The 14,648-nt window shown below is 38.8% G+C and overlaps 1 protein-coding gene across 3 annotated transcripts; it reads left to right on the forward strand.

Moving 5' to 3' along the window:
• Positions 1-370: 370 nt before the first annotated feature.
• LACC1 (laccase domain multifunctional purine nucleosidase 1) lies at positions 371-12,939 on the forward strand. Of its 3 annotated transcripts, none has more exons than XM_086881234.1 (7): positions 547-739; positions 4,077-4,672; positions 4,956-5,125; positions 5,244-5,425; positions 5,906-6,071; positions 6,634-6,859; positions 7,308-12,939. In XM_086881234.1, the coding sequence occupies exons 5-7, from the start codon at positions 5,933-5,935 to the stop codon at positions 7,480-7,482; spliced, it is 540 nt and encodes a 179-aa protein (XP_086737360.1). In that variant the 5' UTR covers positions 547-739; positions 4,077-4,672; positions 4,956-5,125; positions 5,244-5,425; positions 5,906-5,932; the 3' UTR covers positions 7,483-12,939. The 3 variants fall into 3 exon arrangements, with proteins under 3 accessions (XP_023792459.2, XP_086737360.1, XP_023792531.2); XM_023936763.2 differs by lacking the exon at positions 4,956-5,125 and having other exon boundaries at positions 572-739; positions 7,308-7,517; positions 12,110-12,207; XM_023936691.2 differs by lacking the exon at positions 4,956-5,125 and having other exon boundaries at positions 371-739.
• The last annotated feature ends 1,709 nt before the right edge of the window (positions 12,940-14,648 follow it).

A 14,648-nucleotide genomic window follows, 5' to 3' on the forward strand; every position in this document is an offset into this window, starting at 1 on the left:
TTGTCATATATTTAACAGTCATGACTATGATTTTAACACAACTGAGGAAACGTATTAATTATAATTTGATTCTTGCACAAAGCCTGATATAAATCCCTCATTTCCTTGCTTACCTTTTAACCTTTGTGTCATCCTGTCAAAGATTACAACCTTTTCACTAAGCTGTGTGAAATTCCCGACTGCTGCAAGGAGAAATTGCCATCCTCATTTGAGGCCTGTGGCCCCAAAAGCTGACATTGTGCAACCTCTCTGTCTAGGTCCAGAATATACTTTTTTGTGACTGGCTGCCAAATTCTTCAGTGAAACATGCAACTACAGCTCAGAAAAGGAAACTCCTTCGCTCTGCACAAGTTTTCCTTTAACTTCTTTGTGGGGTTGTCCTGCTTGGCTGTGCCGTGCGTCTGGGAGTTGGTTTGCGGTTGTGCAAAGCTGGTGCAGCAGAAGGTGTGATCACAGCAGGGTTAACGCAGCTTCCGCGTCCAGCCCTCCCCAGGCACTTGTTAATCATGTTGGTGCCTTGCGGTACAGTTTGTTCTTTCCGGTGTAACCAGCAGCAAAGCAGGGTCCCGTCAAAAAAGAAGAAATACAGGTTCCCACTGCAGCCTTACACAGCGTAGGAATTTCCAGCTTGTACAAATCAGCTCCCAGATTGAAAGAAGTGAGATATATAAAGCTGGAAATGTCTGCGTATTTTATCTCAGATGGTACCTTTCAGAATTTAATAGGATTGTCCACCTGTGTAAGTAAACTCCTGTGTTTATGAAAACTGTGTGCGCTTCAGTATTTTCATTGTATGGGGTGATTTCTGTTTCTTCAACCTTACCTAAAAAGAGGAAGAATGTTTTATTTTAATCCAGTTTAGGAGGCTTAAATGTATTTCTTTTTCCTCCTGGTTTTTGTATTTTCTTTTTTTTTGGTTTTTTTTTTGTTTGCTCTTTTGAAATATTACACATGTGCTGTTATCTCTGTTCATTTGGGCCTCTTCAATGACCTGTTTTCTTTCTCAGGGCATCTCTCTCTGGCAGATGTTAAATATCTCCTGCCATTTTAATTTTCAAAAAATTATGTCTGTTCTCTCAGTTTCTCTACTAATATAAGATGACCAGCAGGATTCAAAGATGCAGGAAATTGTCAGCAATCTTGTCTTGGCCAACAGTGAACTTTTAGAATTAGATCTCTGGGGTTCTTGAAAATTGCTTTTTTTGCATCTCTTTTCTACACTGGACTGTCTCTTCTCTGCAGCCTGGTTTTATTTCCTTCCTTGTTCTTTTTCTGTATTCACTTTGCTTTTCTACTTTTTGCTCTTGTTACCTTCCTCACATCTCATATTGTTATTGATTGTTTTCTTTGATCTACTTTTCTTGATATCTGTGCAAAAAAGTCTCTTACCCTCCACATGTTTGTACTGTCAGTTCAGGGAGCGAGAAAATAGCTAACTTGGTGCCCTTGGCTTCAAGTTTGTGCAAGTATTTGTCTTGAACTGTGTACCAAAATGATCAACTCCTTAATAAATGTACTTACTTCTTTGGATGTGGCTTCAGTGGGACACTGGGACTGTAGAGCATGTTAATTAAAACCCAAATAAGCAGGAATACATCTCCCATAAGCTAATACGTTGCTGTGCTTGGCAAGCATGTGTTTTGAGAAGGGTTTTTTTTGGAGTGACTTAGAAAGGAATCAGTTTTGCTATGGTTGTAAGCAAATTTATTCTGACACCACTGTCCTCACTAGGACTCTGTGATGCAAAGCTGGAAGGATACGAGGGTGAATCAGCCCCATTGTTCATATGTGCACATCCCAGTAATTGCCCCTGTGGATTTTTTGCAGTGCATAGACAACTTCATAACAACGTAGGCAATTACCTCTCCCTCATCAAACACTTTCCTTCCACCCTTCCCTTGGTGGCATTTTTCTGGGTAAGTGCGAGGATAGCAATGAACTCTATTTACCTTCCACTACTGACATACCTGAAGTGGAGCAATAATCTGTTTTTGCACTACACCCCTCTGTTGTACTGTCTTTCCTGGGACTATTAGCTATATCTAAATTGGGATCATGTCACTCAGACAGGCCTCCCACAGAGAGTGTCAGGGTAGGGAAGGAAACACTACGATTTCCCAAGTCGTGGTTTTTGGCATGAGTCTGTTTCAGCACTGTTTTCTTAGCAAGCTCTTTCCTCTAAAATTATCAGCTGTGCATAAATAATACTCTGAGCAAAATCAAAAGTCATAAATTCCTTGGCAGTTGTTTTTATCTGCTATCACATTTTGATATTTTCAGCTCACCTGTTTTGATAGTCACTAATTAAACTTTGTAAGTGTTCAATTCGCAGAAAGGAAAACATCATTTTCAGTCAGGATTATTTTTCTTCCAGTCTGGGGGAAAGAACAATGAAGAAAATACAGAATGTTTTCTGTAAAACCTTCTCTAAATAATCTGTCCTTTAAAATCACAAAGGTCTTTGACCTCTCATTTCAGTGGAGAAACTCTGGAAATCCACTGACTGCCATAAAATGCCAAGGAGTATATCACACCTACCATAATGATAGGCCAAGTACACACTGAAGAAGTATTTCTTCAGGATAATGAAGTGATGTAAAGCCAGAACATTCATGTGGTTACAGGAGAATGAGATCTGGGGGCAGGAAAATTGTGCCAGACGTTATTTGGTGTGTTTAGCTCTGGCAGCAGAGCATTGATTTCAAAGACTTAAAAGATTCTCAGGTTCTCTGTTCTTGCAAAGATATGAATTTTCCTACAAGTGAATTAATATTTATGCACAATCTGTTGCTTTTAAAAAAAAAAAAAAGTGGTGTTTAAGAATACTCTGAATTATTATGGGATCTTAGAACTATTGGTAAAGGTGCATATATTTCTCCTAGATCAAGCACAGTTGAAATCTAAGTAGGTATCTTTGAGGTTCCCAAAGCAGAGGGATCTAGCCTTTTGTTCTAGACCTGTGGATGCCTGCACTGGAAACAGAAAGATTATCAGAGAGAGAGAGAGAAAAGAAAGTGAGACGCTTCTGAGAGGATATGTAAAATAGGCTCTTATAGCAACAGAGAGAGGAAAAGATGGATTGACAAATTTCCACAGGTAGGCCTAGGCAGGCTTGGATCAACAAAGTTCAGAAAAGTGAAAAAACTAACCACCAAAACTGGAATTACAACATGGGCCACAAGACAAAATGTGAATGAAAGGATGATACTGCATAGGCTTTACACATCTTGATTTCAGAGCAGAGTGCAGCTAGCAGAGTGAAAAAGTTGAGTCAGGAAGTTGTGCACAGTATTCTATTGCTTTAATTTAGTTCCAAGTACTTCTTTCATTACTAGGTAAAGTTTCAGTAACCACTACTGATTTCTTGTGCATGCTGAAAAGAAGAACTATTGTCACGTGCCCCTTCACACAGAAGTCAGAAATTAGCAAGTCAATGCTTTTGGAAATGCAAAAGGGAGAAATGCAAAAGGTCTTGTGAAGGCCTGGGGGAAAAAATGTTATTGCCCTCACAGCTCAGTACCCTACTACCAGGAGGGGTAGCAGAGGTGAGCTCCACCTCAGCCATAAGTATGTTAAACACCTCCAAAGAAAATGTTACAGAAACTCCTCTAGTCTCAGGAAGTTAAGGGACCTCTGTATTTGTTTGCATCATGGAAGCTGGAGGACAGCCCTTTAATCATGTCAAGAAGATCCAGTAAGCTAATGAGGGTTAATTGATTCAATATATCTAATTTTATGTACCAACCTTTCATCATCCCTGACCTGGGAAAGACCTGAGGTAGGTGGGGTGGTAGGGATATACTGAAACACTTAAATAAACACATCATTAATAATTAATTAAAAATTATAACAAATATAATTTGTTATCTTTATAATTAAATAAATACATTTCTGATGGTTTTCTTTTGTTGGAATTTCTTTTGATGCAGCTGGGAAAACCTAAGTCAGTAATTAATGCTATGTACCTTCTCTACACAGTATCCCTCAATTAAATGCCTAAACATGATTCTGTGTTCAGACTAACAGTGCCGTTCTTGATTTTTGTTTGTTTTTCATGTTTTGTTACTACCTGACAGCTGAAGAAACCTTTAAATATCCTGGAATATGGTGGAAGCAGTACTGATAGATATGTTCAGCCTCCCAGCCAACTTGCAGAACAACATCCAAGGATTACTACACAACACTCTGGAAGCTATTGAGAAATGTTCTGCCATCCATGCCCCATGTGTTTATGTCATGTGTTGCCAGAGGCAGGGGAGTGAAAGGAAAGGTGAGCAAGAGTTCTTGCTTTCAGCTCTCAGAGGTTTTCAGAGTCTGAAGAGGAGGCTGGAGGTGGTATGTGCTCAGACTACAGCTGCTGCTTTGTACACCGTCAAACAGAGACTGGATGAAAATGACCTGAGCATCATCAAAGTTATTCTCCCTACCTTAAGAAAAGACTTAATGAAAGTATATATAGACCACCTCTTTACAGCAGTCTACCAGTTTGAATTTGAGGATTTACAGGTGGTATCTGACTGTGAAAACCTGCGGCTATCTGAACATCAGCATGAAGGGCAAACGCTTCCTTCACAGGACGTGGCACTCATCCACAGTGAGATTCAGATGTACTTGGAAAGCCTGCCAAGTCTGAAAGGGGAGCTCACCATCCTCAGATCTTCCCTGATCCCAGGTAAAGAGAGTTCCAGACAATAGTTCTTAACAGAGTTTTTAACAGAAACTTGCCAAGCATACTTCTTCAAGGGAGTTGCAAAATGGGTAAGATTTGGAAATGCCTTCAGGGATCAAATAACTCTATATGATGTTGTAATAGTGTATAATGTGTATAAGAGGAAGAAGTGTCAATAGAAATGCAGCAAAAGGCTGACAAGACTGTTCAGGCCTAGCAGGATCCGAGGAAAGACAGTCCTGGGTTTAGTGAGGGCAGACCATAAAATCTTCTCCTGTCTGTGTAGGAATTACACATTTCGAGAGTTACTATCATAATTTGGAAAGGCAGGATAAGAGTTTCTGCTGGTCTGCAGCCACAGACATGCCTGATGTCTCAGTGTCCCTACTGCAGCATGATTATGAGCAAGAAGGAAATTAGGAATCCTTACACTTAAATGCCACAGATAAATCCAAGGTAAAGCAGTTCTCTACTTGACTGGCTGATTCCATGTCTCTTCAGTATAAACCCATGTAACAGCTGGTTTGATCTTGTTTTGAAAGCAGTTGTTTGTTGTGTCTTCTTGCCTTGCCAGATGATATTTTCTTACATGGGTTCACCACAAGGACAGGAGGGATCTCCTATATACCAACTCTAAGCTCCTGCAATCTCTTCAGCAGCTCCAAGCGGAGGGATCCACAAGTTGTTGTTAAAGAAAATCTCCGCCGTCTAGCTAATGCTGCTGGATTTAACCCCGAGGCTTTTCACAGAGTCAAGGTATCGTACAAAACAATGGATTCAAGTAAATGGCTCAGATATTCCTTCATATATCACTGGCTAAATTGTAGGCATTATTCTTACCTTTGTCAACAAGAACTTGTGATAAGCAGGACAATTAATACATTTACGCTGGCATCTTATCTGGGGGAATAGCCATCCAAACTATCAGCCATTTGGCACAATATGGAGAAGCAGCACTGATTCTTCCAAGTCTGTTCTAATATTTAACTTACCACAAAGTAGAATAATCAGATAAATGATCAGAGCATTTTCTCCTAAAGGAAAAATACACCATCTTTAGTGACTTTCTACTGATACATCTGCATGACATCTGAACAAGTGAGCACCTGATTTCCATGCTCACTTAGTCAGTTAGTGCAGAAGAGTATTTCATGTCAAAGAAAAAACCTGGTACTAGTCAGAGCTCAGTTGTTTTGCAGCCATGTCACTGTCCACATTCTGGTTTTGTTTTGACAGGTTGATCACGCTAATGCTGTGTGTATTATGGGAAAGACAGAGCCTGACAACTATGATGGAATAGTTACGAATCAGAAGGGTGTCACACTGGCAGCTCCAGGTGCTGACTGCATACCCGTGCTGTTTGCTGATCCTGTCAGAAAAGCCTGTGGTGCTGCTCATTCTGGTAGGAATTGCAAATTGCACTCCCTTGTGCAATGCTCAGGTTTCCTGGGACTCAAACTGAGATACGAGAACCCAAAGCTGGGCTTTCTTCTATCTGTTCCAAACAATGATAATATCTCTAGCTTGAGCCTGGGGTTTTTTTTCCCCCTAAAAACAACATTAAAACACTTGGACCATATTATAAAAATATATTTCTGATTTATTTATACTGTATTCCCACTTAAATGTTTCAAGCACAGAGGAACTGTGAGTTGTGCTATAATTGCCCAAACCAGGACACTTGGGGAAAAGAACTCTGGAATTCTCTGTAGTTTTCATCTCCACAAAATTAAATTACAAAACTGATTGCTGTTAATCTGTATGTTTGGGATGGGGGGGGGGGGTGGGGGTGTGCGGGGGAGAGGGCAGGTTCTAAGCTAATTTAATATTAAATATAATTATTTAATTTTAGATGTAAATGCATCTCCTAATTTATACCTTTAATAATTGCATATATTTTTAGCTGCTAGAAAATTAAAAAGAAAATGTATACCAATTTTTTTCCAACCTCTCATTTCTCACAGGATGGAAAGGCACATTGTTAGGAGTGTCTATGGCCACAGTGAATGCTATGGTATCTGAATATGGCTGTAACGTGAAAGATATCCTTGTGGTGCTGGGCCCATCTGTGGGACCTTGCTGCTATAAACTTCCTCATGAATCAGCAAAAGAATTTCATAGAATTGATCCAAAGTGTGTAAGACTATTTGACTCTGCAAGTCCTTATATTGATATCAGAAGAGCAACAAGGTAGGCCTCCTGAGGGAGAAAAAGACTAATTCTACATTCATTACCAATAATTATTTTGATACTGTATTATTCAGCCCTAATATGGTGAGGATTCTCAACAAAGTACTCTCTAGTTTTTTGCAGATCAAGAAAGGATACTTTTGAATGAATGGTATTTGCTCACTTTTTCTGGATTTCAGATATTATTTTATTGTTATACTGTTATACATTGTTAGTTTATGAATTACAGACAAAAGTTCAAATTTAATGTGATTTTATGGGTTGCAGGAGAATAATTTTTTTAGTCTAATACTCAAAGAAAGAAACAAATAAAGCAAATGAAAGGCCCAATCACAATATTGGTACAGTTTGGTTTGTTCAGTTGGTACTTGAGGTTTTGCCTTAACAATAGTGCCTCATGGAATGTATGTACAGAAAATAGTATTTTCTGTTTCTCTTTTTTTTTCAGGATTCTTCTTGAGAGAGGTGGGATCCTTCCTGAGAACATCCAAGATGACTCTATCACAGACCAGAACCAAAACATCACTTTCTGTACTGCATGCCACCCTGATAAATTTTACTCTCACTTTCGTGATGGCAATAACTTTGGGACACAGATTGGCTTCATATCAATCAAAGACTGAGAAAGTGTCTCTTTCTCTAGAACAGCATTTAAATAGTAAGTCTGCTGCATTGTCTAGCATCCTGCTCTCCTCATAGAAGTTTTTCCTCCTTTCACGGATTTGCAGTAGGGAATCCATGGGTCTTGAGATTCTCCTGCTTATTTCTTTCCTTGACCTTCTGAAACAAGAATAAGTACCTGTGGTGTGGGGACAACAATTCTTGTGTGAAGCAGGGTGCAAAGGAAACAAGGACAACCCACACTAGTGGCAAAATCCTTCTATAAGACCCAGATACAAGCTCAAAGTTTATGGATTCTCCTTGACCAAAAATTTTCCAGAATCCTCACCATCTTAAGGTGGTGGAAGCCCAAAAAACGCCAGTCTTCATTAGTTTCTGGTTGAGACTGCTGAATGTCACTATGTATGACATTGCTAATACAGGAAGGGAAGCCAGTATTGCACATTACCTGTTTGAGACACCCAACTTTGATAGTTTCAGCTGAAGCCTTACAAAATTTTGTGCATGGGATTAATTTTCTTCTTTGGATTAGTTTAAAGAACTCCAAAACATTTAAAGAACTTGTCCTATGGAAAATAACTTGAAAGTGAGAAGCAAGCAGGCTCCTTTGGGGCAGACACTGAAAATATATGAACTCTCACCATTCTGTAATTTTTGGTTATAGGAAAAGTAGGACTAAAACCCTTAATTTATGATGTGTATGTCCAAGTCTCCTTAGGATTTTTTTTTTTTATTTAAACAGTGGTGCTTTGATAATGTCATTGATAGTCTCAATAATGCCAAGTTTTTCACTAAATATCTAAAAAGTTCCCTTAATTTATCCCAAGTTAATTTTACTGACCAATAGCTGGATTTATTGTCTTACTGAGCAAAGTGCTTACTTTGCACTAAGTGTGCACTGTTTGCTTTTGACCATAAAAAAAAAAATGCCTCTAGATTTTACAATAGACGTGATGTTTTCTGACGCGCAGACAGCGAAGGATTGCTAACAGTAAAGCTGTGCTAATTGCGGCTTGAAGAGCTGCCAAGCACAAGCCTTGGGCCAGCGGCTCGCATGACGTACTTTCTATTTTGGATTCTGTGAGCTTTCTCCAGTCTGACCGCGCTGCCCACTAGAGGTCAGTGCTGGCTCGCGCTGCTTTTCCATCCTGCAGGGATGGATGGATGGATGGATGGATGGATGGATGGATGGATGGATGGATGGATGGATGGATGGATGGATGGATGGATGGATGGATGGATGGATGGATGGATGGATGGATGGATGGATGGATGGATGGATGGATGGATGGATGGACGGACGTCCAAACCATATGGTTTGCAAAGCACCACACAGCACATGCTGTTACTTTTGCTTCTACAATCATCTGCCAAGTCACTCTAATATCTGTGCTTCTGGAATAATCTGTTTTCACTTTGATTTGGAGCTGACTGAATTAGATATTTCCTTGTTTTCTGGAAGAACAGACATTTTCTTAAAAACTTCCTTTTACCTGTGAATATTTCTCAGAGAAGAGCCTGGCTCTTCTCTGACTTCTTTCAGAAAATATACTTCTCTGAGTATTTTCTCTGACTGTAACCATCTATGAAAAAAATATGCTTCTGCCAACTATCTTACTTCTTCAGAAATAATATTTTTCTGCTGCTGTAGCCCTGCAGTCACTGACAATTTTCAGTTGCATTTTTAAAACCCTTCCATTGCTTTTACCATTCATTCAGCTGGCTTCAAACCAGAGGCTCGGGATCCAACAGGGGCAACACTCACACTACTCTGTTTAGAGTTGCCAAGCACATTGCTGCACAGCAGGTGTGCATGGTATGTATTGCATGTATTATTGACTTGTTCTAAATATAGGATAGTTAAATACAGGATAGGATAATTATACGGACACTGACAGCCTTATCTTGCTGCACTAGTTAAAAAAACCAACCCAAGAGCCTACCTTCACCTTTTAGTTCTGTCCCTTTGCTCTGATTTCTATACCACTTTATGGAAGCCAACTGACGTAACAGAGAGGTAAGGTACCCTTCTTGAAGCTATAGGGGCAGTAGCACTATACAGCTTTCAGTCCCTGCACCTGAAGCTCAGCCAAAGTGTGTCTGTCAGTGGTGCCCTTCACCTAACCCTCTTCCCTTGTGGATTAAGGGTATGCCATCAAAAACAGCTGAGTTACTTGGTTCTGCAAGGTACTTGACAGCTGAAGCATCATAGGGGCCCATGTGCCTGCTGTTATCCCATTTCACCTCAAAGATGGTTTTAAACTAATTCATTTATCTTTGCAGTAAGGAGAAAGATCTTGCAGTCATGCTCCTTACCACAGTTCAAATGCCCGACAGTATATTAGGTCATATTAATATGCTACTGATAGTAAGTCCTGTCTTGTTCTTATTTGCTCAAGGATTACAATAGAGATTTTATGTTTAAAAAAATACCATTTACAGGTCATGGTAGGGCTATGCAAACTGGAGAGAACATCAGAATGAGCAGAAACATCAAAGGCTTTATCTTTTGGAAGACAAATCATTACCACATTTGTTCTTTTTTTCCTTTTACATTAATTACATAGACTGTCAACCTTTCGAGACAGGAAACAGTCTTTTGCACATGGATGACTGAGGTGAAAAAGTCCATGACCAATAAGAAAATATTGTAAAGTTCAGTCTCACATCAGGCTAGGCTCAGTATCATAGCTTCTTTCAAAAGTCCTTGCTACAAAGGCATGGCAATCCTGGTATTAACAAAAAAAAGTTTTGAGGAAGGGCATGATAAGAAGGAGACTAGGCTGCTTCACATATCTGTTTATTTACTTTTCATTCTTGTTGTTCACTGAAGGAGGCAAGCACATCACCGTGATTCAGGGCCTCTAGAGAAGCTCTCAAAATACTTCATAGATTGTTCAAGTGTACCTAACTAATTATCAGGTCCCATTTATTACCCTAATATCCATTGAATTTATAAGCTGCATTTTCCCTATTCTTGTTATTAAATAACATTAATTATGATAATGGTGTGCCCTGAGGAGAGCACACAACATGATCACATTGAATATTGGTTTTGCTAGTTGTTGCTGTGCAATTAACATTTGTTACTATTGTAGATTCTCAATATGGGCCTCTTTATTTACATTATATACTTGAATGAAGTGTACTAAAACACGTCTGAGAAAGACTTTATTCACTGTTCCAGTAAAAGAGGGCATTTCTAGCAAGGCATTCTGCCTGGGGAAGCAGTGTGAAATTTCAGAGGCACAGATCGAAGCCTGAGGTAATTAGTGAAATGTTTATCCAAATCAAGCCAATTATTGTGACAGGTATGGCAAAGTGGAAAACTATTAAAGAAATGAGATTAAAAATATTTTTAATGCATTTGTAGAGGTCAGTTCCATCAGTGACTGCTGGTCTCTGTCTACTGACAACCTGAGGAGACAGGATGGGAGCAAGGCAGTTTTGAATTTGACAGCTGCCTTTGTGACTGGCTACAAATTCAGAAGCCATGGGCCTGGATGTTCAGCAGAGCATTTGGGCACATCTTGACTCACAGAAAGTATGTAATCCCTCCCAAATTACAAGCATTCAATTACAGGAAAGCATCTCCTTTCCCAGCAGTATCATGGACTTGCAAAGTGGTCGTCTTTGCACACTTTGTTTTCCTCATGCTTATCTCTTGTGCATCACTGTATTTCTGTCCAGCACCACTCACAATTGCCCTGTGAGGTGTGAATGTGGTCACAAGCAGCTGGAAGACACAGGTGCCATTCTGCTCAGAACAGCACCAGTGCTGCTTTCTTTGTATACTTGTGCTTTTTTTTCTTTTAGCAGCAGCATGAGACTTCTTGCTCTTGGCACAATGTCTTTATCACTATCCTCCAAAACATTCCTATTTTATAGGTTTCCAAAAGAGCTACCACTTTCCAGCTTACATGGCAAATAAGTCAATATTCCTAGATTCCCTCACTGCTGTCCTCATTTCCACTCCATGTTCAATTTGCTGCTGGGCGATGCAAAGAGGGAGATGAGCTGTGCTCATTTGTCCCGAGGCCCAGAGGGGCTGCGCGTGTGCACTCGCCTTGATGTCATTTGTGTGATGCTTTTGTTCTCTGAGTACCAAAGTCCTTCCTGAACTCAGACCTCTTGTGCAACAATATTAACAGGACAGTGCAGTGTCATGAGTAGTAAATCCTATATGTGACAGAGGAAATAGTGTACTGACCTGCTGAGGGATTTACATACCTCCAAAGACAGCAAGCTCTGCCTGTGAGGCTGGCTTGTTCCACTTTCCGTTTCCAGCAGGTACTATCCAGTGCTTAAAGGTGAATGACTTGTATAGATATGTATGTGGATTTAAAAACTGTTCTGGTTGAATATATTCTTATATCCATGATGCTATTAATCATTACCCAGTGTAATGCCTTTTTATAAGATACAGAGATTTTGCTGTTGTGCTTACTTTAAATATACAGTGCCTGTGGCTGTGCTGCTAAAAAGCATGATTATGTATTTCCCAAAGGCATGCAGAGAAATAGGAAGCTAGCTTTTTTAAGTGATCCCTCTGATCTTTCATTAGTAAGCGTTTAATTTGCAGTAGCATCTTGCATTACAAATACTTGTCTGTCTGTCTTTGTCTGCAAGCTCTCAGGGCTGAGAGGAGATCCACAGAAGAATTTTGAGGGCATGATCTCCAAAGGACAGCAGGACTGAGTTCTCTCTCTTATCCTTTTACGAATGCAGCATCATGTCTCCAGGGCAACCTGAATTCTGACAGTCATGGGAGCAAGGACATGGCATGGATATTCTATTTGATTCCTGCAACTGAAAAGAGATCTGATACAAAAATCAATATGTCACTAAACTAAGAGGGTTATTTTTACAGTTAATTTTATATAAAGGTACATTTTCTCTGTTCTTGTGCAAATGTAATTCAGAACTGCTAACTACTGTGTTTGTTTTGTTGATCTTTCCCCTTCTACATGTAGCAAAGGCCCAAACAAACTGAAATAAATAGGTTGCAACATAAAAATAAGGGGTGAGCCTACCATAAAACTGAGCATGCATTTTATAAGGGAGACTGAAAACAGTGTTCATATTTCAAAATGTGTAATTTTTTGCAGTATTTTTAAGCAGTGAATCATAGTTCTGGTCAATTGAAAGTGATTTTTCCAACAACAGCTGTCTGAAATAAATACCTTATCATTTCTCTTTGAGGCACTGAGCTCTATCCTAAAGCAATATTGAAGCATATGTTGCAGCTAAAGGAAAGCATTTCTGTTCTGCTTTGGTTATCTTTCTTAGAAATAGGTGAACGTGATTTTCCTACACAAGAATGAATCACAAAAAACTCAGCTGTGAAAACAAAATTGTGACAGGTAACTCAAACACTTTCAGTCAATTTTAATATGTGCTTTTAGTAAGTGCTTCATAAAACTATCATTAAAGAAAACTGGGTCATGCAGATGATTTTATTTTGACTCTGTGCTTTCTTCTTTATATCATCCCCATAAAAAGCTGCAGGACATAAAAGGTGAGTCAATCAAAAAACTCCTTAGAGAGGCTCCTTTAGGTTTGTGGATGTTTATTGTTGCATTTGATACTTGGGTCTTACTCAGTTCCCTCAATTATGCTGCAACTTGGATCCATGGGTTCCCTCAGCACTGACACATTCTGGCTCACGTAACTCCATGCTAGCCATGGCAGAAACACAGATTCAGAGTCGATACTGATGTTTATGTTGTAGCTTTTGTTCAAACTATATGTTGCTGACATAAATGACATTGCAACAAAAATATGGTGTGATGATGGTGAGATATTTTGAGAAAAATCTCCTGAGCAACCCTGCATTCACTTAACGTTTTAGGGCCTAGGTTAGCAGCAATTTTTTGCTTTTAATGAGACTGGGAAAGTTCAAGATAGTTCTGCACTCTCCTTATCTAGTAGATGTGTTCATCAGAGTGACATAGTTTGGGTTTTAGAATCTTGTCCCATGTACAATTATATTTCTCTAATTTCCTTTAATTATGGCTTCTTGAGAAGGGACTGACTATATATATTGGCTAAGAAGTGCAAACTTCAGCTGACCCCTCTTCATTAGTTTATATTACTATTTAACATAAAAGTCTGTTAGAAAATACAGGCACAACAAAATGGGAAAGTTGGACTGCTCAAACTAAATGTTCTTTTAGGAGAAAAAGATTTAGACAAAGCTAGTTTCAACATCTTCAGGATGACAGATTTCGATACAACTTTTGAAGCAGCTCTTATTTCCTACTTTGAATATTAGGAGTAATCTGAAATAAACTTTAATTGAAGAAGTGCCATTGCAAATTAAAACAAATATTAAAATCTCAATTTATGCTGAAAAGAGCCCATCTTCCACAGACCTCATCTTATTATTTATGTATATTTATCTGCATGAACCAGTCCTCTTATTTCTTCAATAAATATTTCCTTCATAGATTGTAGATTGTTATATTCCCTTCAATAAATGTTTAGCTAAGTTTTACATACAACATTTAGCTCCATTAGTCTTTCCTAAGATGACCCTTCAGCTCCTAGTTCTCCAGATTCTGCCTTATTAATGTCAATTAGGTGTTCATCAGTTTTCACTTACATGCACTTTTAGAAGGAGAGTGACATTTGAACTTTGTACAGAGACTTGTTTTTTGTTGGTTTTTTTTTCTGATAGGCTTTCAAAGTGGTGTTTTTAGATTAAAAAAAAAAAAAAAAAGCTTAAAACAGTCTTAATTGAATGACCTTGGTTTCCCTCTCTTCCCTATTTTCCAAAAGAGTCATAACCTATTGCACTTCAATTTGGATTTATTTTAGGCTTCCCAGCTATAACTCATAATTCATCACATTGTTCCAGAAACAATCTTCATGAAGGAGGCTCAACCCAGAAAGTGAAAAATAGTTGTTATTTTTGAGGCTGACACGGAATTTATGGTAGGAGAGCATTTATAACTTAAGCAAAAACTTTTTAAGTATCTGAGGTTGAAAAGCTGATACTAGGAAACTAAAATAATATGGAAATAACTTCACAGTTTTGCAGGGAGAAAAAATATCCATACGTGCGACACTGAAAATTCATTCCTTGAATTATATTCACATCAGGACTGGATGCCTTCATACATACTCATTTATCCCTAGCAAACTGGGAAGAGGCTAGAAGGAAAGA

Source organism: Cyanistes caeruleus, chromosome 3, assembly GCF_971803275.1.
Source record: "Cyanistes caeruleus chromosome 3, bCyaCae1.hap1.1, whole genome shotgun sequence".
In the NCBI taxonomy this organism is placed as follows: Eukaryota; Metazoa; Chordata; class Aves; order Passeriformes; family Paridae; genus Cyanistes; species Cyanistes caeruleus.